The sequence below is a fragment of the Salvia miltiorrhiza genome, chromosome 6 (genome assembly GCF_028751815.1).
Source record: "Salvia miltiorrhiza cultivar Shanhuang (shh) chromosome 6, IMPLAD_Smil_shh, whole genome shotgun sequence".
In the NCBI taxonomy this organism is placed as follows: Eukaryota; Viridiplantae; Streptophyta; class Magnoliopsida; order Lamiales; family Lamiaceae; genus Salvia; species Salvia miltiorrhiza.
In genome coordinates, this window is record NC_080392.1 from 33,767,907 (window position 1) to 33,794,478 (window position 26,572).

The following is a 26,572-nucleotide window of genomic DNA, read 5'->3' on the forward strand; positions in this document are numbered from 1 at the left end:
TGGCCTATTCTGAAACGTGACAGCTCTGAGTCTCTGCTCCTCTAGTCTAACTATGAGCATGGGAAACCACGTGAAAAGACTTTGGATTACATCCAAATGGTTTTATTTCATGAATTATGGCCCAACTGTCGAAAATCTTAAGCACAAAAAGTGTGGAAAAATGGTGATATTGATTATAAAGGCGATCACATTAGGGAATTCACTTCTAGCGGAGAATTGGGTCTGATCGAATTACTTGCATTACTCTTTTGTTGCTTCTCAAACTTTGAGTTACTTGCATGATCGAGAGATGTGTGTTGATTGTAAAATTTTGAATTGACTTTGTGAATGTTTAGATGGAAATTAGCATTGTTGAAATCAATCTCTTCCTAGGATTCATATGGATTTTGCTTGAGGACAAGCAAAAGGCTAAGTGTGGGGGGGTTGATTTATGCCTAATTGTTCTAATTTTAGGGGTTTGCATGTGCTTAGTTTAAGTTAAATCTTCTGGAAATTGGTGCGTTTTACGGTCTATTTTATGCTTTGCAGAAGATTTAGGTTTTCGAGATGAAGAGTGCAAATCTTGGAGAATTTGGGCTAAGAATCGTGTGTTTGTGCACACTCTAGCATGGAAGAGAGGCAAAGCCCCGTGCCAGAACCGAGAAGACCGCGCCAGAGCTAAAGCGCCGCGCGGAAGTCAGGCCAGATGAAAAGAAATGCCAGATGAGTCACCAGCCAGAGGAGTCACCATCCAGAGGAGTCACCAGCCAGAGGAGTCACTAGTCAGAGAAGTCACTAGTCAGAGAAGTCACTAGTCAGAGAAGTCAAAAGTCAGAGGAATCGAGAAGCCAGAGCAGAAGAACCACCTATTCCTCTGCCGAGAAGCGCCAGCATCAGAGAAGTTAAGTCCAGCGCTCGATAGCAGAGAACTCACCGTTCCTCTGGTGAATGCCAGAGCGGAAGCCATTCCGCTGGCGAGAGCCCCGAATTCGGCCGGAGTAGGAGTGTTCCCAGAGCGCGCATTGCAGCTGGAAGTTGCCTTATTTTGCACGATTCTATTGCCTTTAGAATTCTTCTTTGCATGGCAACTTCCATGGTGATCCATAAGAATTTGAAGTCTATAAATAGGGCCATACTTTTCATTGTAATAATCAATCCCTTGCCCTAGTTTTAGACGCCACCTTGCGATTTGTTGGCATCCGAAGCTTAGGAATTTACTTGCTTTCATAGTTTTTCTTAGATCGAGTTTTTATTGCTTTAAGTTAGATTTCAATTTAGTTCTTAGTTTAGTTTCTTGGATTGTGATTGAGTGACACAATTACACGTTCAAGACATTTACGGTATTTCGTATTTTAATTCAATTTACTTTCGTTTAATCATGTTTATGCTTTTCGTTTATGTTTATGCTTTCTTTTCCATTATGCAATTTAAATTATGCATTTTAATTTACGCCTAGATTAGAAGTCTTTAAATTTACAAGTATTTAATTTCATAAGTAGGTTTAATTTAAGTTCTTTAAAATCTTGCCTAGGGTTTAATAGTTCAATTCGCCTAGTTAATTTTAAGTTCGGTTTTTAATTAAGTTTTTAATTCCAAGTTTTAGTTTAATAATCAAACTCTTTACTGCTTTCTTTACTGTTTTTCCTGCGATACAATTAGAAGCCCTTTAAGACTTTCCTTGAGAGATGACACTGGGTCAACTTACCATCACTAGGATGTTCTTGTCCTATTGCAAGTCAAACTAGAGGTGTTCTAGGTTGAGTCAGGCAGGTTGATTCGAGTTAAACAAAACTAGAAATGAAAAGTAAATGAATGACACAACGTGATTTACGTGATTCAACTGTAAGGCCTACATCCACGGGAAAGGGCTCGAGAATTTCACTATCAAAATGAAGAATAAATTACAGATTACAAGACTGAGAATGCAATAGTTGCTCTAGACTGCGAGTACTATTGTGATCCTCTAAACTCTCTCAATTCAATGTTTTTCCCTGAGAATCTAATCTCACTGAATTGTCTATACAAGCAGCTACACTAACAACTAATAATCTGGCTAAACCATTATCTCAGCCATCCACAGATCTACGACCAAGATGAGCAGAAAACCAGCTGGGAAAAAATATAAAGATTCGTTATAACTAACTCTATTATGCATAAACATATTTTGCATATTAGTCCCTGAAGTTATAAATATCTGAGATACACCCCTCCATCATTAGCTTATTTGTGTAGTCACTCCCCAACAAGTTGTGAATTCATTTAAAACACGTGAATTCACGACTAACAATATTTCTAGTTGTGAATTCACGCGAATTCACGACTAACACTATTTATAGTTGTGAATTCACGTTTTAAAACTTGAATTCACGACTAACATTACTTTTAGTTGTGAATTTAAATTTTAAAACTTGAATTCACAACCAATACTAGCTATTCAGTTGTGAATTTGAGTTTTAAAGCTTGAATTCACAACCAAAATTCATGATAGTTGTGAATTCACGAGGAATTTATAAATTTTTATATGTAAAGATAAAATGGTCAGTGTCGCTAATTTTTAAATTTACTATTCCAAAGTGGTCATTTTCAAAATCCACTCAAATATTATTCCTATGAGATCCTGGCAGTTAAACTCCTCATTTGGTTCCATCAATTTTCACTTAACCATTTGTTGTAACTGTGTTACTGAACTCGGCCCATAAGACAAGGGTAATAAGCTCTGAACTTTTTTAAGTTGTTGTTGAACGTAAATTGTGTTGTCTGCAATCATTTCTTGCAAGTGCGGTGTTGGATGAGGTTTGAGGAGGTCAAAGATATGTAAAATGCAGCGGACAAAATATAATGACAATTTAACTAAAGATACGAAGTTGGTTTATATACGATTATAATGAAATTTAACATAAGCATGTTGAGCCTCATAAAAATGTATATTTCCGTGAATAATAGCTAAATTTATGATTAGCCAAGTAAAAAAACTCAGAATATTTACTTATTTAGATCTCTTTGGTTGTAAGTTTATCATGAGAAAAGAAGGAAAGATTGAAAATTTTTATCACATTTTAGTGGTCATCACTCTTTTTATCTCATATTCTCATTAATGAAAAAATATAGTATGGAAATATTATGAAGAGAGAGAAAATATAGAGAGAGAAAGTGGGGAGAGAGAAAATGAAGAGAGAGAAGGAGAAATTTAGAAAGATGAGTTAAATTGTATATAAATTTTGATGGTAAAATTGAAAGATCATAAAAATATACAATATGGGAAAATATTATCACACCATAATTTGTGATAATGATATCATGAATTGGAGAGAAAAGGTGATAAAAAGGCGAGTCAATATATGAAATTGGCCACTTTCATATAGTAAACTTAAAAATTGGCCAGTCAAATAAAAACTTTAAAATTTGGCCACTTTTTGTGTAAAAGTACAAAATTACCCCTAACAATAAAAATTAAAAAATTAGCCACAAATTCATCCCCACAAATTCATAATTTTTTACTCTCTCTCTCTCTCGCTGACTCGTTCTCTCTCTCTCTCTACGCTTTCTCTCTCTTGCTCTATCTCTCTTCCCTTCTTCTTCTCCTTCCTCCCTCTGCCTTCCTCTCTCTGTTGTTTGCAAGGCAAATCTCCTCGAATAATTTAGGGATTTGCAAGGATTTAGGGAAAATCGTCTGTTTTTGGTGTTTTGGGGTGATTTACAGGCGGTGGTGCGAAGGTGACGGAGATGGAGGGTGCGGCGGAGAAGAGGCAGTTTGCGAGGCCTTTCGATTAAGGTTTCATCGGATTTCTAGCGAGTTCTCTCCTCCGGTGGAGCGCCGCCGCTCCGGCCTCGTTGTCTCTGCCCATAGCAGCGCCGAAAACGACGTCGTCCATCCAGATTCAGGCGATGTTTTCTTCTCTTTCTCTCTCCTCTCCTCTCTCTCTCTCTCTCTCTCTTTCTTTTTCTCCTCCGGTCAGTAGTTATGCGACGGGCTGGAGTCAGCGGTGGTGGGAGGTGTTGCGCCAAACGATGTAGATCTCCCGACGGCTGAGGGCGGTGCCGTGGCGGCGGCAGCAGCATAATGTGAATTCAACGGAAATGACGACTCCATATAGAAAAATTATCGTACTGTAAATTGCAATTTGCAACTATATAGAATAAAGTAATTATTTGTAATTTAAGTTGTTCCAAATCATCCTTGAGAAAATTAAAAGTCCTTCGATTTTTGGATAAAAAAAGGTTTGGTTATATGAATTCACAATTTAATATTCTTGAATTCACAACCAGCTCGATGAATTCACAACTTAATCTTCTTGAATTCACAACCAGATTTATGAATTCATAACTAAAACTCGAATTCACAACCAAAATAAATTCTAGTTTTAGTTGTGAATTCAAACTTTAAAAACTCAAATTCACAACTACTTGAATTCACAACCAAAATAAATTCTGATTGTGAATTTGATTAGTTGTAAATTCACAACCAAAAAATTCTGGTTGTGAATTCGATTGGTTGTGAATTCACAACCAAAAAATTCTGATTGTGAATTAAAGTTTGGTTGTGAATTCGACTGGTTGTGAATTCACAACAAAAAAATTATGGTTGTGAATTCGACTGGTTGTAAATTCACAACCAATGTGAATTCACAACCAAAAAAATTTGGTTGTGAATTCCACTGGTTGTGAAATGCGTGATTTTTTAAAGGGGTGGTGTTTAAAGGGTAAAATGGTAAGTGTGGCCATTTTTTTATGTTTTTATTTTAGTTGACAATTTTTAAGTTTACTATTTCAAAGTGGCTATTTTCAAAATTCACTCATAAAAGGCCCACCCGGGAAAAATTTCCCTACAGTTTGAGAAAATTTTTCCAATAAAGAGGACATGTTAAAAGAGTGGAAAAGGGGACAAAATATATGTATTCCACCATTTTCCATAAAAGAGAACCCACCCTTAATCTAAACGTGACTGTTTTTGTTATTCAAAATATAATTTTGACGACCATCTATACTATGCAAATGGCTCGCCTTACTCAAGTACATCTCTAAAAAATAATTAGAGGGAAATGTTATAATAGCCATCTTTCATAAATTTATAAGTTATATAGCCATAGTTTATAATACATAAGTTATATAACCATTTTTTGCTTAAAAGACTAAAAAAACCTTTAGTTGACTTAGGTAATTGGTCCCACTCTCTACCCCACAAAATCAAGAATGAAGCATTCTCTCTCTCTCAAAATATCGGCTCTCTTTCTCTCTCTCTCCAAAATCCAGCCACCATCCGTCGTCTGTCTGCCAACATCTGCTTATCGCTTCAAAGGCCACCGCTCCGAGGAGCTGGTGAAAATGGTAGCGGAGGGGTTGGGGAGAGTGACGGAAGAGTACGCGAAATCAGCCATCAATTGGCTGGAAATCAACAAAAGGCTTCCGTGTGGGGAATATGTGGTGAGTTCTTGGTTGAGGTTGGGGTTTGAAGAGGTGGTCTTCCCGTGGGGAAAGGAGAAATTATGCGAAGAAGAAAAGAAATAACAAAAGAAAGAAATTGTAGTATAACAAATGTGTTATAAAATGTAAAATTTAAATAAAAATAAAATATTAATATAAAAAAGTCAAAGGATATTATAATTTTTTAAACCTAAATTAGTTGTATAACTTGTATACTATAAATTGAAGGTATAAAACTTATGTTTTTATAAAAAATAATTATATATATATATATATGATACTTCCCACCAATAATTATGTATCGTGATTAATTAGAATGTGGTCTCGTTATTGATCAGTTATGAGAATTATAGGAACATCAAATGCGACTGCAAAATTGTTTTGTCCACGTGGTGAAAGAGATACTGCACCAGACATAGTAATTTCTTTTGCTATTATTATAGTAATTCCACCGAGGGCCCCAAAAGACAAGACCCAAAGCCCCTACAAAAAGCTGACCTTATTCCAAAAATCTCCTCTAAAACATCTCTGGTTTCCCTCTCCACACAGCCTCAAGCTTAATGTAGCTGTGGAGAAGTAAAACCACCTCTTCTCACCGTCAACTTCCTCCATCCTAGAAAGAGAGAGAAAACAGAGAGCATGAGTGATTTTGTGTTGGAGTTGCTCAGTCTGATTCTTGTATGCCTCTCCCTAATCTTGTTGAGTCTGTATGGAAGAAAGCAAAAGCTACAGAATCTTCCACCAGGAAACATGGGTTGGCCTTTTGTTGGAGAAACCATTGGGTACTTGAAGCCATATCCAGCCCACACCATAGGCAAATACATGGAGCAACACATCTCCAAGTAAGCTCTCAAAAACTCATGATGTATTTAAATTTGAGTCTCCATTCCAATCAGTTAGCGAGTCCGATTCAGGTACGGGAAGATATTCAAGTCCCATTTGTTCGGGGAGGCGACGGTGGTGTCAGCAGACGCAGGGCTGAACAGATTGATTTTGCAAAACGAAGGGAAGCTGTTCGAGTGCAGCTACCCAAGGAGCATCGGCGGGATCCTGGGGAAATGGTCGATGCTAGTGTTGGTGGGTGATATGCACAGGGACATGAGAAGCATCTCCCTCAACTTCCTCAGCACCTCCAGGCTCAAGACCCATCTCCTCCACCAGGTCCAGACCCACACCTCCCTCGTCCTCTCCTCCTGGGCCCACGGCTCCGTGCTCTGCGCCCAGGACCAGGCCAAGAAGGTAATTAAGCTGCCTTAATTTTTGCCTACGTCTCATCTTCATCATCATATCATTCTGTGCCTACAGTTCACCTTCAACCTCATGGCGGAGCACATCATGAGCCTCGAGCCCGGGAAGCCCGAGACAGAGCGCCTCAAGAAGGAGTACATCACCTTCATGAAAGGGGTGGTTTCCGCTCCCCTTAATTTCCCCGGAACGGCCTACAGGAGGGCCTTGAGGGTACCGCCGGAATTTCGATTTCATTCACACGATCGTCGACAATACATAAAAATATTGATTCTACTTTCTGTTTCTGTATCGTAGTCTCGATCCACGATACTCAAATTCATCGAGACCAAAATGGAGGAGAGGATCGAGAGAAGAAGCTCAAACGAACAAGATTTACTAGGATGGGTGCTCAAGAATTCCAATCTCTCCAAAGAGCAGATTCTAGACTTGGTGTTGAGCCTGTTGTTCGCTGGTCACGAAACGACGTCGGTCGCCATAGCTCTCGCCATTTACTTCTTGCAGGGATGTCCCACCGCCGTTGAGAAATTACGGGTGTGTAGTCTTCTCTTTTATATCACAAATTTAGGGAATACTACTTTTTTTTTCATTTTTTGATTTTGCACCTTAATTTTAAAATTTGCCCATAAATATCTGAATTTTATATTTTTCTTTATTTTACCTCCGACAAATTTTTACTCTTAAATCATTGCTGACATGACAGTCAAATTAAGAGGAAAATTTGAAATGCACAATGAAGTCGATAAATTTGTTGTCAATATGGAATCTAGAATATATAATTGTAGGTTTTGGAATGTCAATTCTGTTGCCATGTCAGCAACAATTTGGGAGTAAAAATTTATCGAGTGCAAAATTAAAAAGAATATAAATTTCAGATATTTATAGGTAGATTTTAAAGTTGGGGTATAAAATTAGAAAATGGGAAAAAATCGAGTATTTATTTACATGCCAATACCCCTAAAATTTATGATATTTTCTTTAATGATTATTTTTGTCTCAATTTTTTTATCAAACATTCTTTAGTTTGTAAAAAAGTTTATCCTATTCTAAAATATGAAAAAATATTACTATTACATCAATAATTTTTAATAGAATTACCATAAATTAAAGTGAAAAAAAAGTTTCTCGAAAAATAAAAATAACAAAAATATTTGCTTCAGGATCATTTTTCATTAAAGAGAACACACCTGAGAGTAAAGAATTTGCCAAATCAACCACAAAATATTCACTTTCCCTTTGCTTTTCGTTAATTTGATTCTTTATTTTATTCTCTTTTATTTAATCAGGAAGAACACTTGGATATTTCAATGGCCAAGAAAGAAACAGAGGAGGGAGCAGAATTGAGTTGGGATGACTACAAGAAAATGGACTTCACACAATGCGTAAGAATTCATTTCTTTACGCGGGGCTTTTTTTTTCAATAATGTTAATAAATCTATGATTAAAAAAAAATTGCAAGCAAAATATCAGGTTATAAGCGAGACTTTAAGGTTGGGGAACGTGGTCCGATTTCTTCACAGAAAGGCCCTTAAAGATGTTAGGTATAAAGGTGAGTTTCTTATATGATTTACTAAATTTTTATCAAATTTTAAACCATACATCTTTGATCTCCCTTAGTTGATTCGTTGATTTATTTATCTTCTTTATTTTTTATATGATCTTATTTTGAGAAGAAAAACTTTTTTCAATTTACGGAAATAAAAAGGTTATGACATTCCATGTGGTTGGAAAGTGTTGCCGGTGATAGCAGCAGTGCATTTAGATCCATCACTTTTTGACCAACCTTGGCACTTTAATCCATGGAGATGGCAGGTTAGTCGCTCTCTCTTCTTCATATACTGCCACATTTATGCTTTTATTAAGTAGTAGTATCGTTTATATAAAAAGAAAAAAAGTAGTAGCATCATTTATCAATTATTAATACGGTTAGAGATAATTTGGTATAAGTGATTATAGCTTATAATATTTTATTTAGTACTATAAAATACTCCCTTCATCCCACAACAAGTGGCTCAAAACTTTTCAGCACGAAAATTAAAGAAAAAGTGTAAATTAGTTAAATTTTTCTGTTTGTGGAAACAGGCCACTAATAATGGGATGTCCCAAAATATAATACATGTCACTTATAGTGAGACGGGGGAAATATATGATTTTTTATAGAGGTGGTCTTAGGTACAACCGAGTGTACCGTACAATCAGGTTGCACTCTCACAGTCCCACTTAGACCCTGACCCTCACTCTGATCTGAACCCGTATTCTGACCCGCACCTTATAAATAACACTATTTTGAGTGCGGATCAACCCGATGATATCCAATTTTTTGTGTTTTTATAAATTAAAAGTTTGAAAATATTATATAGATTTATATAATTTTATATACTACTTTTAAAGTGGCATATGTATAATACTTACTCTGTTCCACTTTAAATGGCCCAAAATTATAGGACAATTTTATAGTTTTGGGCCATTTAAAGTGGGACGGAGGGAGTATAAGTCATAATAGATTATGTAATATTGAGATAATGAAGGTCAGATCGGTAGTTGATAAATAATTTTAAAAAAAAAAATCCTCCAATCATTAAATTGAGGGTTCGAGTAAAAGCAAGAAGAAAAAAGAAATATTTTTGGTCTTTTTAAAAAAAATTACTCTCTTTGTTATACATCGGGTATTCTCCCTTGATTGAAAGAGTAGGGTTTTTTTTTTTCTTTTCTTTTCCTCTGGGGGGAGTATTATTAATCTAGGGTTAGAGTAAAAGCAAGAAGAAAATAAGAAACATTATTGGTCTTTTTTTTTAAATTACTCTCTTTATTATACATTGAGTATTCTCCCTTGATCGAAAGAGTAGGGTTTTTTTTTTTTTTTTTCTCCCTCTGGGGGAGTATTCGCCATATATATTTCAGAGATATACTATATCGTTTTCTTATGGTCTGGTTGTTATTGGCCCGATTTGGAGGATTATATTTATATTCTTTTGTACTTTTTCCTTATTTACAAATTCCAATCCGTTCAAAATTGCTTTTGTTTTATGTGAGTGTATATATAATAGTCTATTCCTCTGTATCTCATATGGGTTTTGTAATTATATTTATATAATTTTTCTACCCTAACGTCAAATATTTATAACATCCTATTCCTCCGTTTATAATTATAATTATAATTATAATTACATATGCTTCCCTTTAGTGCGTCAAATATTTTAACTCTTAATGAGCGATGATTTTTGTACACCATCAACTTTTGACGTATTTGAGATTTCGTCATGGGTTCTGCTTTCGTAGTTCGGCAAAATTTGATCCCCCAACTAATTACCGATGAAAAGATAGATAAAGTGTTTTATTATTTTTACTGTAAATAAATTTTTAATAACCGTGTGAAAGTTGACTAAAACTTAGATTTTTGTCTCACATTAACTGCTCTAGTTCGCTATTAATTTTAATGATGTATTCATTTGTTTATCATTTGATTTTTCATTTTCACCATTGTAATTTGTAGCATTTCACTTTTTTGAAACGTGATGGAAAAATATTCAAGTTGTGTGAGTCTGTGACAGTAAGATTAAATAATATTTTGGAAAGTATTAAGAAAATTATTTTAAAAGATCATGAGGACTTCCGGAGACGAGCCATGCAAGTGCTGCATGTTTCATGATTTTTTTTGACCTGTAGCTCACAGTTAGTGAAGTTTAAAGACTATATATTAATGTTTATATTTGCGTCACGCCAATATTAATGTCAGTAGTCTCCACATATATATGGCCGTTGTCTCCACAAATTTGTAACAAGATAGAGAGAACTGTTACATTTGTAGATAACTTTTAGTCTGCCACATTCACTCCACAGTGAAAATATCTTACTTGTCTCAACTTAATTAGAAAATAGTACTATTTTTAAGAACTTCCCCTCATCAAATCATATATTCAAATTCAATAAAGAATTCCGCAATAATTCTTTCCTTAGGGACACGATGTTGTTGCTTTATGAACTTCACAATAAATTGTCATAAATACAATAGAAGACAAATGAATATATATACACTTGTTGCGGTCACCACTATGTATATTTTCTGTCTTCAATAGTGATTGGTACACTCATCCATAATAATTATCAAAATTAAATAATATTTTCAGAAAATAAATATAAATATTAAACATAATTTATAAGTAAGTCAATTTTTAATAAATTCATCATAAAAATAAAAATTTATATATTTTTAGAATACTTCCTTATACATAATATTTTTGTGATAATACTACCATCATTTCTATCATACTAAAAAAAATATTTAATCAACTACAATCTCGTATTCTTAGCTAGCAACATACCATTGACCATGCGTGAAAATAGATTTAGGCAATTAAATATCTTCATTGCCTAAGATATAAATAAGAGATCAAACTTGAAAACACAACTTCGAATCAGTTGGAGTTAGTGCTATTTTTAAAATGAAATTTATTAAACTTAGACAAATTAATATGTATCAAATTCGAAATATATCATTTATAATAAAACAATTATAGCAAAAATGTCACATTAGACATAGCAAATAAATATGCAATTTAAATTTATTAAATGAATCATAAAAGATCCTCGAGCATGTACCAAAAGAATATTATTTCACTATTTATTTCATATTTATATTACAAACGAGAATGTGTTTTTATGCATTACAAAACTAATAATATGTTTACAAAAGAGAGTATATGTCAATTATATTAATATATTAATATATTTATTTATTTATTATTTATGATGTGTAATACTTTATAATAATAATGTGTAATGTTAATTTTTATTATCAAAAATTTTAAATTGTTTAATAATTATAATTATCGTTACACTTTGTACAAAGTTGAAAATTTACGTTTACAAATTTTGATTTTTATTGAGTAATTGATGTGTATAATTTTATTTTATTTTTAAAGCATACTCCCTATATCCCTCAAATAACTTTCTAACTTTCCTTTTTTGTCCGTTTCAAATTAAAATATTATTTTTATTTTGTACTATACCCCACCACTAATAATACTCCATTCTATTCAATATATTTGACTTTCTGTACTTTTAATTCTTTGCTTTTTATATATCGTTCTATATTATTATACCAAAATAGCTCATAATTGTTATTCTCATTCAAGTCTATCAAATTTAAGCTTTTCTTAATTTGATATATTTATTATTATCCTAATTATATGATTTTAAAAAAGAAAAAGCAAAATTATAAAAAGATACAAGAAAAGAAGAAAATATTTCTAATTTGAAAAGAAAAAGAAATAACCAATCCAGCGAAAATGTGGTAGAGGTGATTTGAAAATGACTTTAATAACTGGAATTTTAAAAATAATCATAATTTTAAATTGTGACGATAAATAATAATCTTAAAATTTTGTTTTCGTATAATATATGGAATGGATATCATTCTAGTAAAAATTTGTATACATTCCAATAGAGTGTGCATTAATTTTGACTATCGAGTATTATTTCTAGTTGTCAAATTAATTATCATACAATAGATATAATCTTAGGCATGCTCCTAATTAATTAACTACAACACATAGATATGGATTCATGGGAATACTTATTTGCAAACGTGCGGCTGACCTATTGAGCAGTAGATTCCAATTCTGATCTTTTGAACCGTGACCCTGCGCCAAACTTATCCTGTCTAGGGTTTGAAAGGACCCAATAATAATTAATAGATCTGTATTTATCCTATAATATATCTCCATAAGATAAATTATAATAAATAAACTCAATTGAGCTCCTACACTTATAGGAACTGATAATTCACTAGGCTTGGACTAATTTAGGACCAAATAGAAATGATAAACATGAGCCCTAATATTAATTAATTTCTTATCCCATGATACAAATTAATTAATAAACATTAATTTATTCCACTATAGAATAAATGTTGTCTTACTCTTATATTTTTTATTTAAGTTGGGTTTGTATTAGACTAGTCTTAACCCCATATTTAAGATTACTGATATCGATTAATTAATAAATTTACTAATTAGTTTATATTATTTAATATCTTATTTAATTTATTGAGTAGTACCATTCAACTTTATCATTGTATCTGAACTTAATCAACCTACTAGTTTAGTACAACAATCCTTTTGAACTCTTGAAGGAAATACCATCACCTTAAACGGATATGGTATTTGATACAAATTACCAAGTGTACACGCACTAATGTCTCCTAATATACAAAGAATATTAAGTTCAAACTTACTCTCATAAAATTGAATATTTAACCAAAAGAAAGTGTATAAATATAGGCCGGACTTCAAATACTCATTGAAGAAGAACATGAGAGATTATGATCTTATTAAATCTCCATGTGTAAAAACTCCAACTAGAAAGAAATCTCATGTAAAAAAAGAATACGAGTAGTAAATATTACTTTTAAAACCAAAAAATTGCAATTCCAATCCTAACAGGGGTGTTTACTTTGAAATATTAGGTTTGATAGAGAAAAATAGTAAGATTAATCTCTTGTTTACTTCGATGAATATAAATTTTGGGATATTCCAAGTTTCTTGATTATTTCTATCTTTTAAACTAATTTTACTTGATTCATATTTCATTGAAAGGATGTGATTGGAGAAATTCTACTTAAAAAAAAATTAAAATACTCAATCATGCAAAATAAACACATCTCTAAGATAGAAACAAGTAGACAAAATTAACAAATTAATACTCGGAATATAGGTAGAGCCGTAGGGGTGCAGCGAATTTATGTGTTGTCATAGAAATTTCCATAGTTACGTTGTTAAGAAACTATACTAAATGAATTATAGACTCTTAATCAATACCGAATGATATAAGGAATGGATGAAATGATGCCGAGAGAATTAACTAAATTGTGAGATGGAAAATAAAGTAGAATGCCACTTTGTTGAAGACATCGTTTTACCCAAAAGAAAAAAATTAAATTAATTGTGAACAATAGATAATAAAAATCGACAAATTTAATTTTCAAAAGTGCATGAAGCTTATTGACCTTTCTATTTTCAACTTTATGTGGTTGTTTGTATGTTAGCCTAAGTATGATAAATGTTTAAATTTAAACATTTTAATAAATCTATTATGATTAAGATCTTTCAAAAGTTATTTGTCTAACAAAACAACAAAGGGTCGACCCAGCTTAGCCATGTGGGTGTGGCGGTCAATCGCTTTTCCAAGCGGCCTCGATTGCTGAATACCAAGACGACACTTGTCCCCAACATTCAAAAGAAACCAATCACCAAACATAACTGCAAAAATCCCCATTAATTTTTTTTTGAATTATTAATCCTCATTATTAATTGCGCAGATTCTTTGGACCCTCATCATCATTTAAAGGATGTACCTGTTACATCAATGTATAACTCAGTCTTAAAGATATACTAGTACTTTGTTTTTCGTTTTGCAAATTCTCATTTCTTTTGAACGTAAATAGTCACCGTAAATGATTTAAGTATAAGGTGAGTTATTTGTAATAAAATTAAAAAAGAAAAAATAATTTTTTTTGATGTACTTTCATCAAATTAAGTAGAAAATATAAATTAAAAAATACATATTTTTTTTATAATATATTATGTAATTTATGAATTATATTGAGTGTTTATTTTGTGTTGGATGTCTCGTGATGGAATGATCCATTTCAAGTGGGATGACTATATGATATTTTAAATATGACAGAGAGAGTAATATATATATATATATATATATATATATATATAGGGAGAGGTTCAAATAAGAACCACTAATAAAATAAGAACGGAGAATCATTTTAAGCCATTCGATCATCAAGATCTACGGTGGATGCATCATCTTGGTGGATGGATGCAGGTGCTGGGTTCGAATCCTGAAGGGAGCAAAAAAATTATTTTTTTCGGATGCATTAAATTTAATAGCGGATGCAGTAATTTGTATAGCAGATGCAATAATTTTATTGGTTCTTGTGTTCTCACGATAATTGTGGTTCTCACTATAACCGCACCCTATATATATATATATATATATATATATATATATAAAATACTCCTATTGACCTCTTTTGACCTTAAATGAGAACCTTTAAATAAAATGATACCGCATAATCATTTTTAATCATTTGATTATGTAGATCTACGGTGAATGCATCATTTTGATAAATGAATGCAACACCTGAGCTCGAATCTTAGAAGGAGCAAAAATTAACTTTTTCATTTTTTTCGAATATAGTAATTTCACGATGAATGTAGTAACTTAATACGTTAGTGTAGTATTCTCAATTCCTATTTCTCATTTTAAATTGTGACTTTATAATAACCAATCCATACATACATATATATATATAGAGAGAGAGAGAGAGAGACATGATATCTAATAAGAATTATTTTGAAAAAATATTTGCGCTTGATCTTATATATATATATATATATAGATATATATTCAAATTTCGATCACACATTTTATACACGTGGATCCATAAAAATGGGACACTTGACAAAGGCCTTCTAACATGACTTTGCCCGATAAAAAAAAAAAAAAAATCATAACCAGTGTCCCGCCGACTAGTGGTGTTGAAACAACAAATTTTATATTCATATACCTGTTACATCAATGTATGCATATTTGTATCCAGCTACATGTATATTTACATTTAATAATATGCATATCTTTTTTAATCATATAACCTCGCGCTCGCATCGATTGCGCCCAAGGTACGTCTGCACAGAGTCATGGTGTCAGAATATGCATATTTACATTTAATATTATGCATATTTATGTTTTACAATATATATATATATATATATATATATATATATATAACTTTATGCATATTAAAAATGCATCAAAAACACTTAACAATGCGAAAAACCCTAAACTAACAGACTTATATATATATATAGGGGGCGGTTATTCAATAAATCCACCATTATTTTAATAATTACGAACCAGCAAAAATGCATGAATTTTATGTATAATACGCATGAATAAACTGTATAAAGGCATGAATTGCGAAAAATAATTTTTTGCTACCTTTGGGATTCGAACTCAGGACCATGAATTTATCCAACAAGGTTATGAATCAACTGTAGATCTTGATGATCTAAGGGCTGAAAATGGTTCCTAATTTATATTTTAAGAAGCTTTCTTATTTTAGCCTTCCCATATGTATATATATATATATATATATATATATATATATATATATAGATAGATAGGAAGAGGTTCTAATAAAAACCTCTGTTAAAATGAGAACTAGGAACCTAATCTTGACCTTTTAAATATTAGATCTAGTGGTTAGTATTTAGTCAACAAAAGAAACTGTGCATCTATTATATTTTACTGTGCAATTAAAAAATATGCAATTTATGCAATTAAAACCAACAATGCAAAATACTCAAGCAAATCGAAATTGTGCATCTATGCAATTGAAACTGTGCATCTATGCAATCGAAATTGTGCATATGTAGTTTAATCTCAGCCCTCTATTTTATTTAAATCAATGGTTTTAAATTGGTTCCTAGTTTTCATCTTAAGAGGGGTTTTTATATTAACCCTACCCTATATATATATATATATATATATATATATATATATATATATATATAAAGAAAGAGAGAGATAGAGGATCCAGTTAGAAATGTGGTGATAAATGAGAATGGATCTGAAAAGTGAGATATTCAAATCATATGGTTGATATTTATCGAATTAATTGTGTGAAATGAGAATAACGAACAAACCAATATAAATCTACAAATAAATTGCATGTAATGCATGAATAGACATACAAATCCGAGTTTGACGTCTAGAGGGAGCGAAAATTTCACAACATTAACTGGATACGACTATTCGTGCATTACAAGCAGCTTATTCCTAGATTTATATTAGCTTTTTCATTATTATCATTATCTAATTTTCACTATAACACAACTTTATATATATATATATATATATATAGGGGAATGCTAAAATAAGAACGCTTCTTAAAATATAAATTATGAACCATTTTCAGCCCTTAGATCATCAAGATCTACGGTTGATTCATCACCTTGTTGGATAAATTCATGGTCCTGAGTTCGAATCCTAAAGGTAGCAAAAAATTATTTTTCGCAATTCATGCCTTTATACAGTTTATTCATGCGTGTTATACATATAATTCATGCATTTTTACTGGTTCGTAATTCTTAAAATAAGGGTGGTTTATTGAATAACCGCCCCCTATATATATATATATATATATATATATATATATATATATATATAGGGAGAGGTTCAAGAAAGAACCATAAATAAAAAAGAACGGAGAACCATTTTCAGTCATTCGATTATCAAGATCTACGGTGGATGTATCATCTTGTTGGATGAATGCAGATCCTGGGTTCGAATCCTAAATGGAGCAATTTTTTTTATTTTTTTGAGTGCATTAATTTTAACAGCGAATGCATTAATTTTTATAGTGGATGCATTAGATTTGATGGTTCTCACGTTCTCACAAATAATGTAGTTCTCTCTAGAACCACACCATATATATATATATATATATAGGAGAAGGCTAAAATAAGAACGCTTATTAAAATATAAATTAAGAACCATTTTCAGCCCTTAGATTATCAAGATCTACGGTTGATTCATCACCTTGTTGGATATATTCATGGTCACGAGTTCGAATCCCAAAGGTAGCAAAAAATTATTTTTTCGATATTCATACCTTTATACAGTTTATTCATGCGTGTTATACATAAAATTCATGCATTTTTGCTGGTTCGTAATTCTTAAAATAAGGGTGGTTTATTGAATAACCGCCCCCTATATATATATATATATATATATATATATATATATATATAAGACAAAGTTCTATAGAAAACGAAAATATAGATAGAGAAAGGAGACGAAATCTCAGCTGTTGATCTTATCTAATCTAACGGTCAGCGTATGTTCGTTTAACGTTCAACGCGGATTTGTGTTGAACATGAACAACCATTGAATCCTCCAACCCCCAAAAGTTCAACAAATCATTTTGTACGTTCAACAGCTTTAACTATCATGTTCAATGTTTCTATTTTGTGTTCAACATTTCTGCTTCTGTAGAATGCAACCCTATATATATATATATTTATATATATATATATATATATATATTTCACTAGCAGAATAATAAATATATATTACTCTCTCCGTCCACGAAAAAGAGTTTCACTTATCCCTTTTTTTTGTCCACAAAAAATAGTCTTATTTCACTTTATAAATTATCACATCTCACATTTTCTCCTATATTTAACTATAAGTTGTACTTTTATTCCAGTTTTTATTTAATAATGTATATTTATTCTTTTTTTTTTGTATTAATACTATCCCTATAAATTATATTTTTATTTTAGTTATAATAATTTTAATAATTTTATTAAAATCCGTGTTCAACATGATATGAGACTCTTTATTATGAACGAAGAGAGTATCATTTATTATAGATTTAAATGTATAGGATAGTAGACAAAATTTTCTCTAAGCATTTTGAAGTATAAGATAGAGGAAAAGTCTCTTGTGTATATATATCGAGTTAATCTATCAATCGTGTTTTGTAATATATATAGAATAATAATGCTTATTTTTAGATATACAATTAGTTTCTTTTGTAAATGTCTTTTATATATACAATCATATGAAGAGTAAAATTTTGAAGTAGCCAAAATGAAGCAAAAACATAATTTATGGTTACACATTGAAAAACATAAAATTTGGCCATTTTTATTGATTTGGACGTTTTTACCCTTAATGAGGCGGATCGGATAGGATCAGGCACGCGGGTCGCGTGCCGGGTCGGGTTAGACACTTATGGCACTAATAGTGTCATAAGTGCCAAGATTTTACTTTGGTTTTATTTTGGATTTCCGTTGACACTTTTGGCACTAATAATGCCAACGGAAATCCAAAATAAAATCAAGTAAAATGGTCATTTCGGCACTTATGGCACTAATAGTGCCATAAGTGTCATACGTGCAACACAAATACGGAAACAACAACAATAGAATCAAGAAATCATAAACGGATCATCTAAACCCTAAATGGATAATCTAAACCCTAAATCGAACATCTAAACCCTAAATGGATAATCTAAACCCTAAATGGAACATCTAAACCCTAAATGAAACATCGAAACCCTACGGGGAAGTGTTTAAAATGGTTATTTTGGCATTTGTGGCACTAATAGTGCCGTAAGTGCCAACGGAAATCCAAAATAAAACCAAGTAATAAAATGATGCGTATGGCACTTATGGCACTATTAGTGCCATAAGTGCCATACGCGCAGCGGGCGCTAGCTTTTCCCTGCCAGCGCGCCCATAAACTTCCAGCGGCCGCGTAATCATCCAGCGGTCGCGCAATCACCCCAGTGGCCGAGTAAAAATGGCAAATTAGGCATACCACCTAATTAATGGTCATATTTTGATGTTTTAAGATTAGGGGCCAAAAATTGATTTTCAATCTTCATTATGGCCATTTGACTACATTGTTTCATCATATGAATCCCTTTTTTTATGAGGGAAGATGAATCCTATTTTTTAATGCATACAATAAGATTTATATATAGGGGAGGGCTACAGTGAAAACACGTCTTAAAAAATAAATATAAACATTTTTTAATGTACGAATTTTATCCAACAGAGTTACGAATTCATCCAACATGGTTACGAATTGTGAAAAATAATTTTTTGTTACATTTGGGATTCGAACTCAGGACCACGAATTCATCCAACAAGGTTACGAATCAACTGTAGATCTTGATGATCTAAGAGCTGAAAATCATTTATATTTTATAAACTTAAGAGTGTTTTTATTATAGCCCTCCCCTATATATATATATATATATATATATATATATATATATATATATATATAATCATACTTTTTGTAATAATATTTCTTCATATACACGGTAATGCTTGTTTTATCATCTCGAGCATCCACTATGGGAGGCTCGGAATTGGGCTCGAGCCCAATGCGTGCGAGCGTACAAATTAAATAAATAACATAAATTTTCTTAAAATCCGTGCCTCCTTTCTTTATGACAACATTTCGTGAACGGAAAAAGTATTATTAATAATCAGTATTTAGTTGTTGACCTATTTGAACGTATAATTCTGTTCATTTTAGAATTGACTTACTATTTTACTCAAGCTCACATACATTTATTAATATTTTATTGATCTCTCCAATAATTATGTGGATTATTACTCCCTTCGTCCCATTATAAGTGAGACTTTTTTGGAACACATAAATTAAGAAAGGTGTATTTTGTGCGTAAGTGAAAAAGTGAAAAGACATTTAAAGTATAAAATTTTTATTCAAAAAGAAAAGAGTCTCACTTATGATGGGACACCCAAAATAGAAAAAGTCTCAGTTATAATGGGAAGTTATAATGGGACAGAGGGAATAGATTTTTTTTTATATAAATTAACAATGTTAAATAAAGAAATTTAAATGCCGCATTATAAAAAATTCAAACCCAAAACTTATGATCTTAGACATTAACTCAGTACCGCTTGGCCAACACACGCTGACGGAGGGAATAGGTTTTATCTCAAAGGACAAATGTTCTTATAGCATGTTGTATTCAATATTATGTGTTAAGGGACAAAAATATGTTAAAATTATCTAATTTTAAGTGAAGAGACTAATTGGCTAAATGATTAGTGGCAAGTCCAAAAACTTTTTTTAATCTTAAATTCAATAGTTTCAATATATTTATATAAAAATGGATGTTTTTCACATGCAACTTATGAGAGTTTGACATTTAAGATATCGATAAGCAAAAAAAAATCGACTTAAAAGTTTTTACTCCCTCCGTCCCAATAAAAGTGGCCACATTTCTTTTTTGAGTGTCCCATTAAAAGTGGCTACTTTCTAAAAATGGCAAAAGATTACTTTAATTAAGTCAACAATTATTCACTAATTTGTTCAACAATTATAGGCCACTTTCTACAAATGCCAAAATTACTCACTAATTTGGTCAACAATTGTAGGCCACTTTCAAAAAATTACTCACTAATTTTGGTGGGTCACACTCAATTAAAACATAACAATCATCTTCTTAATCTCCGTGTCCAAAATAAAGTGGCCACTTTTATTGTGACGGAGGGGAGTAATAAATTGGACGACACTCATTTATTATGATGGGATGGGAGGGGTTTGATTTGCCACTATCAATAATTGCCCGTGCGTGCGCGGGTTGATTAAAGTCCCCATGTGGATTGTGGGGTTGCACGTGCACGTGCGCCACTGCTTTCCCTTTCAATATCCTTTGCTGGTCCAACCCTTCCCATTTCCTTTAAAGTTTCTCTTTTTTTTTTCCTTTTTCTTTTTCATATTTTCTTTTGATAAAATAATACTAATTAAATAAGTAAATTTAAAAACTGTATTGTGGTAAATTCAAATTCAACATTTGTGGCCTTAAACCTTAATCATTCTACTGATAAATCAACACACACTCTTTTTCATTTCCTTTTGTTTTACTAGAATGGCATTGCTTTCAGAAAATAAAATGTTCCTTCTACTGAAAAGCTGGTATTTACTCTAGTAACTATTTCTAAATGCACAAACTTTAATTTTTCAGTTTTTTCATAAGATTATTAGTTTGCCAAATTAATGCCGAAGTGGACACATGAATATAACTTGGCTTAAACAACTTATATATTAAACGACCTAATTGAATAAGTATATTATCAAACTAGCCACAATGATATTAATTTGTTGAAAATTGATAATTATGTGAAAAACTAAAATAATTAATAATTGATGTATTTAGAAGCATACTTTTTAGTTCACATAGAAAACCAAAATTGAGTGAAAAATTGAATATATAGACATAATTACCCATTTTCTTTTCAATGCTATAAATTACTATACTCCATCCGTCCAACGAATCTTGAGGTAATTCTTTTTGGCACGATAATTAAAAAAATAGTATTTAGTGTGTTAAGTGTAGTAAGTGAAAAAGTGAAAATGTAAATAAAGGGAATTTTTTTTTGCCATATAAAGAAATGACTCAAGATTCGTGGGACGACCGAAAAAGAAAAGTGACTCAAGATTCGTGGGACGGAGGGAGTAATAAGCAATTTATGAGGTCATTTTACAAAGTAGCAAGTTAAAATGGCTAAACATTTAAGATATGTTAGGTACGATAAAATGAAATAATGAGAAAATGGAATGGTGGAAGGAATATAATGACTATTCTCATTGGCTGAGGAATGAATAACTATACCTAATCTAATGGAAATAACTATTTTAAAAAGAAATATTATACCAACAAATGAATAGATTGGAGGTACAATGAAATGAAGGAGAGAATGTAATCGTGATTTCTACTTTTATTCTATTCTATCATTTGTTTAGTAAGTTTTGTCTTAGGAATCACTATTTTATTTGAAATCATCATTCCTACCTATATGCGAATAGTTGTTCGTCCCACCTACCATGATATTAGTCATTCAACTTTTAAGATTTGTCAATCATTTTTCCCTTTCGTTCCATTTATACCTCCATTTTCATGGCAAATTCTTCTGTGAGACCAAATGTATACATGAGACGGGGTTGGATCGAAGGTAGGGCGCGGGTCTAAATGGGTCTGGGTGCGGGTAGGGGCGAGGCAGAGCATGGGTCGGGTAAGACTGGGCACGGGTCACAGTTTCAAAGCAATTATTGTCGTGATGAAAAGTAATGATCAATATGAAGAAAAGTAATGTTTGTCAAACGTTACTTCACGAAAATTATTATTTTACTCACATGAACTTGTACTCTTCGTTTATTTGATCAAGTAATTATTGTGGTAAAAAAAAATAACCATTGATATGAAAAATAATATTTCAAAAATCAAATGAAAAAGCACTACACCTAGATATTGAACTCGAGCGCTACGAATAATAATTGAAGGAGATTATCACCAGGCTAGCGCGAGTGGGTTGTAAATATAGCGCGTCTCACAGGAGACCGACTCCATTTTCATTTATCATACCGAACATATCTTCATGAATCAAAGTTCTCTTGTTTGTTTTGCAGGAACTGTATTGCTTTTTGTTTCCTCTCTATAAAAATAAATCAATGAACCTTGCATATTATAATTTCAACTCAGAAAAGCCCCGATCGTAATTTTGTTTCACATTTTGTAGAGATACATCTATAGTTTACTTTAGTAAGAGGGAAAATAATGTACTAAGATTTAAACGGCTTAAAAAAACAACTTAAAAAACACTTAATAACGATGAAAGAGTTTATGCTAAGTGTTTCGGGACTCCATTTAATAGTTACTTCCTTCAGAAAAGCTAGAGTTTGTAAGTTCACACAGAAAATCGTTATTTAATAATTGTATTATCTCTGACTTAATACTATAAAATTTATATATCAAGATATCCATGTGATATTGTAACGATCAAAATAGCTATACAAATTAAAACAATAGCATTTTTCTATTTAAATTATTAATTTATTCTTATTTCAGGTTAATTAGCTCACAATTAAAAAGCTGTGTCGTAGTTCTGAACTAATTATGAGCAAAATATGATCAATTCACGAATAAGAAGATACATGGTGGTAAATTTATGTAGAATAAGATCAATTCACAAACAACTAAAAGAATTTGTGGTTGTGAAATTATATGCAAAATATGGTCAATTCACGACTAAGAAGCTTCATAATTGTGATTCATCATAATAATAAGAGTAAAGTTATAAGAATGACAATTTATTTATTTATTTTTATTTATCTTAATAGCTACTCTTTTTTATCTTTAAAATAGCCAAATAATATTTCATTACTTCACTCTATTATATATAATATTTGTTAAATAATTGGCGTTGCAGAGTAGGGGTGGGCGAGTTTCGAATGAAACCAACAATTTGATGGCATTTGGCGGCGGACCACGGCTGTGCGCGGGATCGGAGCTGGCAAAGCTGGAAATGGCAATATTTATCCACCATTTGGTTCTGAATTTCCGCTTCACCTTAGCCGATTCGGATCAGGCCCTGGCCTTCCCCTTTGTGGATTTTCCCAAAGGCCTCCCTGTGTCCGTCACGCGCCACCACATGAATTAAGGGTTCTATTGGCAAAAGTGACATCTTTTCTTGGATTTTTTCATCTCTTGGGGAGCCGAGCCAAGCCAAGCCAAGGAACAAAAATGTAAAGATTGATTGGTTCATGTGTTTAGCTAGCTACTAAATGTATACTACTTGGACGGAGAACCGCATCTTTCTCTCACCTATCTATACCAGTGTATGCACGAGGGACTTCTCTATTCTTTCAACTTAAAATACTTTTAAATTGATTCGCAATTGTATGAGATCAATCGCAGTTGAATAAACTAATTCAAGTCATTTTAAACAAGGCTTAATAACACATAATTCAACTGCATCTCTTCTCTTCTTCCAATTCCTGCATCTCCGTTCATCACCTTCCGGTGTCCGCCCATCATCCGTGACAGCCCAGGTCCGTCTCCCTTCCGGCGCGAGTCGCGCGACTACAACAGTAAGGTCAACCCATCCCCGATCCCCCCTTCCGGCGACAGCAGCAAGTTCGGTCCCCCTCCCACGCCACCCTTCTCCCTTCGCAACGCCAACCATCCCCCTCTTTCGATCGACAACAACATAATTCCATCTGCTGTCTGTTCTATCTGCTGTTATCTGTTCTCTCTTTTTTGATGGAGACTAACCACAACAGATTATCTTCTCTACCTATGTTTAGTATTAAAAAATACGACATATGGAAGTTTCGGCTTGAAAGCTTCCTCACCGCCCAACATTGCCGAATGTGGGAAGTCATCACCAGCGGACCAATCACCATCACCGAAACTGTCAAGAAGGTTCCTGTTGATCCATAACAAGATCCTTATGATGAGGTCCAGCCCAAGTAAAAGACAGACTTCACCATAGAAGAAAGGAAGCAAGATGAGCTAGACAACCTCGCCAAAAGCATCATCTCCGGCACCGTTCCCGACAAGCATGTCATGAAGATCATCAAGTGCGGAACTGCAAAGGAGATGTGGGACATTCTGGAAAGAATGTGCGTAGGTTCCGAGGAAATCAAGGAGAATAAGCTATCCATAGCGTGCCAGAAGTTCGACTCCTTCCTCATGCTCAAGAATGAATCTGTCGAGGAAATGGAACTTAGATTCAACCAGATCTTGAATGAAGTTCAATCCATTTCCAAAGACAAATACACTCAACGAGAAATCAACCTGAATATTCTTCGAGCACTGCCACGAGGAGAATGGCAGATCTACTTAGTCGCTCATCAGCATAAGCCCGGATTCAGTCACCTCCCGACAAACAAGCTTTTCTCTGATCTCATGGCAAATGAGTTCGACCTTCTGAGAAATCTTGGAAACAAGAAGGCTGGAGGATCAGACGAAGATGGTCCATCAACCTCAAGAGGAGTAGCACTGAAAGCCTCAACAAGAGAAGGCAAGAAGCAGATCAAGGAACCAACGAAACTCAACCCTGAGGACTTCTTCAGTCAATATGCTTTGTTGACTGAAAGATTCAACAAGATAGAGTCCAAGTTCCGAAAGTACAGAAGGTTCCACAAGCAGCACTACAAAGGAAAGGAAAGGGAAAGCAACTCCAGACATTCCACAGATCGAAGCGGAGAAAGGAAGTCAGCCGCTTACGACATCAAAGATATGGAATGCTTTGGATGTAGAAAGAAATGGCACTTTCGAAATGAATGCCCTGATCTGACTCAAGCTGAGCGCAGAGAGCTGAAAGCTAAGAAAGATCGCAGCTTTTCGAAGAAGAAAGCGATGGCTGCTGACGATGCTGATTCTTCCAAAGACACATCAGAATCATCCGACTTCGACAGTTCCATCTCAGACGATGAGAGCCGAGCCCTGATGGCCAATGAATTAGAAAGCGTGGCTGACAACAGCTACGACAATGGAATGAATGGCTCAGAGGTAATCTCTCATTCTAAAACTCCTTATACTGATAACTTCCTCATGCTTTCAGGAGACCACTCAGAATCAGGAGAAAGCTCATCCGATGAAACTGACCAGTTTAATCAGCTCATGACTGATCACTGTCAGTTGAGGAAAATGTTCGAAGATCTCCTCAAGCAGAATCAAAAAATTGAAAAGGAGATCAATGATGAACGAGCTAGGAATCAGACAATCATCTACTTTCCGAATGAAACTTGTCTTGATCAGCTAATCATGGAGAACAGTCGACTGGAAGAAAAGCTAAGAATCTCCAACTCGGAATGTGATAGAGCATCTCATGAGATCAAGAGGCTCAATCACAAGCTGGAAGAAACAGTCAAGGACTGCATGATGAAGTCACCCATGATGAGCAACTTTCCATCAAAAGGCCTTGTTGAAAGCATTGGAGGAAAAGTTGCAGCTGACAAAGGAAAGAATATCTTGATCATTTCAACGGACGATACTTCTGAAATCACAACATCAGAAGAATCAAGAGATCATGATATGGATGAAGTTCGCAAACGAAAACTGATGGCAAAATCAAATGTTCCACCTCCACGGAGCTACAGACGAGCAAAGGAGGCCCCCAACCAGATCATCTTACTGAGAAGACTGGAAAGCAGATTTCAGTCAAAGATCGGGGAAGGAACATCAAGAATCAAGAAGAATCTTCCTCACCAGTCCAGGGGGAAGAAAGGCCACATTAGTCAGAGACTGACATCAGTTCAGTTTCAGAAGGAACAACATCCATGGAGACCGAACAATGTTGAGCCCAGTCGAGCTAAGCGACATCCACGACAACAAGCAACTGGACATCAAATGAATCATGTCACACGACATCAGTCAAGTCTCCATAAGTCTGCAAAGACTCGAGTATCTCAAGAAAGATACTTTGCCGAGCAAAGAAGACCTCAACCACTCATCAGACAGAACTCCTACAAGAGTGAGGCCTTCAAAGGAAATTCTCAACAGAAGAATGCTCGTGTG

The 26,572-nt window shown here is 33.2% G+C and overlaps 1 protein-coding gene across 2 annotated transcripts; it reads left to right on the forward strand.

Moving 5' to 3' along the window:
* The first annotated feature begins 5,898 nt into the window (after positions 1 to 5,898).
* On the forward strand, positions 5,899 to 23,908 carry LOC130989157 (cholesterol 22-monohydroxylase CYP90B51). 2 transcript variants are annotated; one of them, XR_009090512.1, is made up of 8 exons: positions 5,899 to 6,242; positions 6,315 to 6,639; positions 6,706 to 6,858; positions 6,943 to 7,179; positions 7,932 to 8,027; positions 8,116 to 8,194; positions 8,319 to 8,457; positions 23,478 to 23,520. XR_009090512.1 is itself a non-coding variant. In XM_057913092.1 (8 exons), the coding sequence occupies exons 1-8, from the start codon at positions 6,040 to 6,042 to the stop codon at positions 23,706 to 23,708; spliced, it is 1,431 nt and encodes a 476-aa protein (XP_057769075.1). In that variant the 5' UTR covers positions 5,900 to 6,039; the 3' UTR covers positions 23,709 to 23,908. The 2 variants fall into 2 exon arrangements, 1 of the variants encoding a protein (XP_057769075.1); XM_057913092.1 differs by having other exon boundaries at positions 5,900 to 6,242; positions 8,351 to 8,457; positions 23,478 to 23,908.
* The last annotated feature ends 2,664 nt before the right edge of the window (positions 23,909 to 26,572 follow it).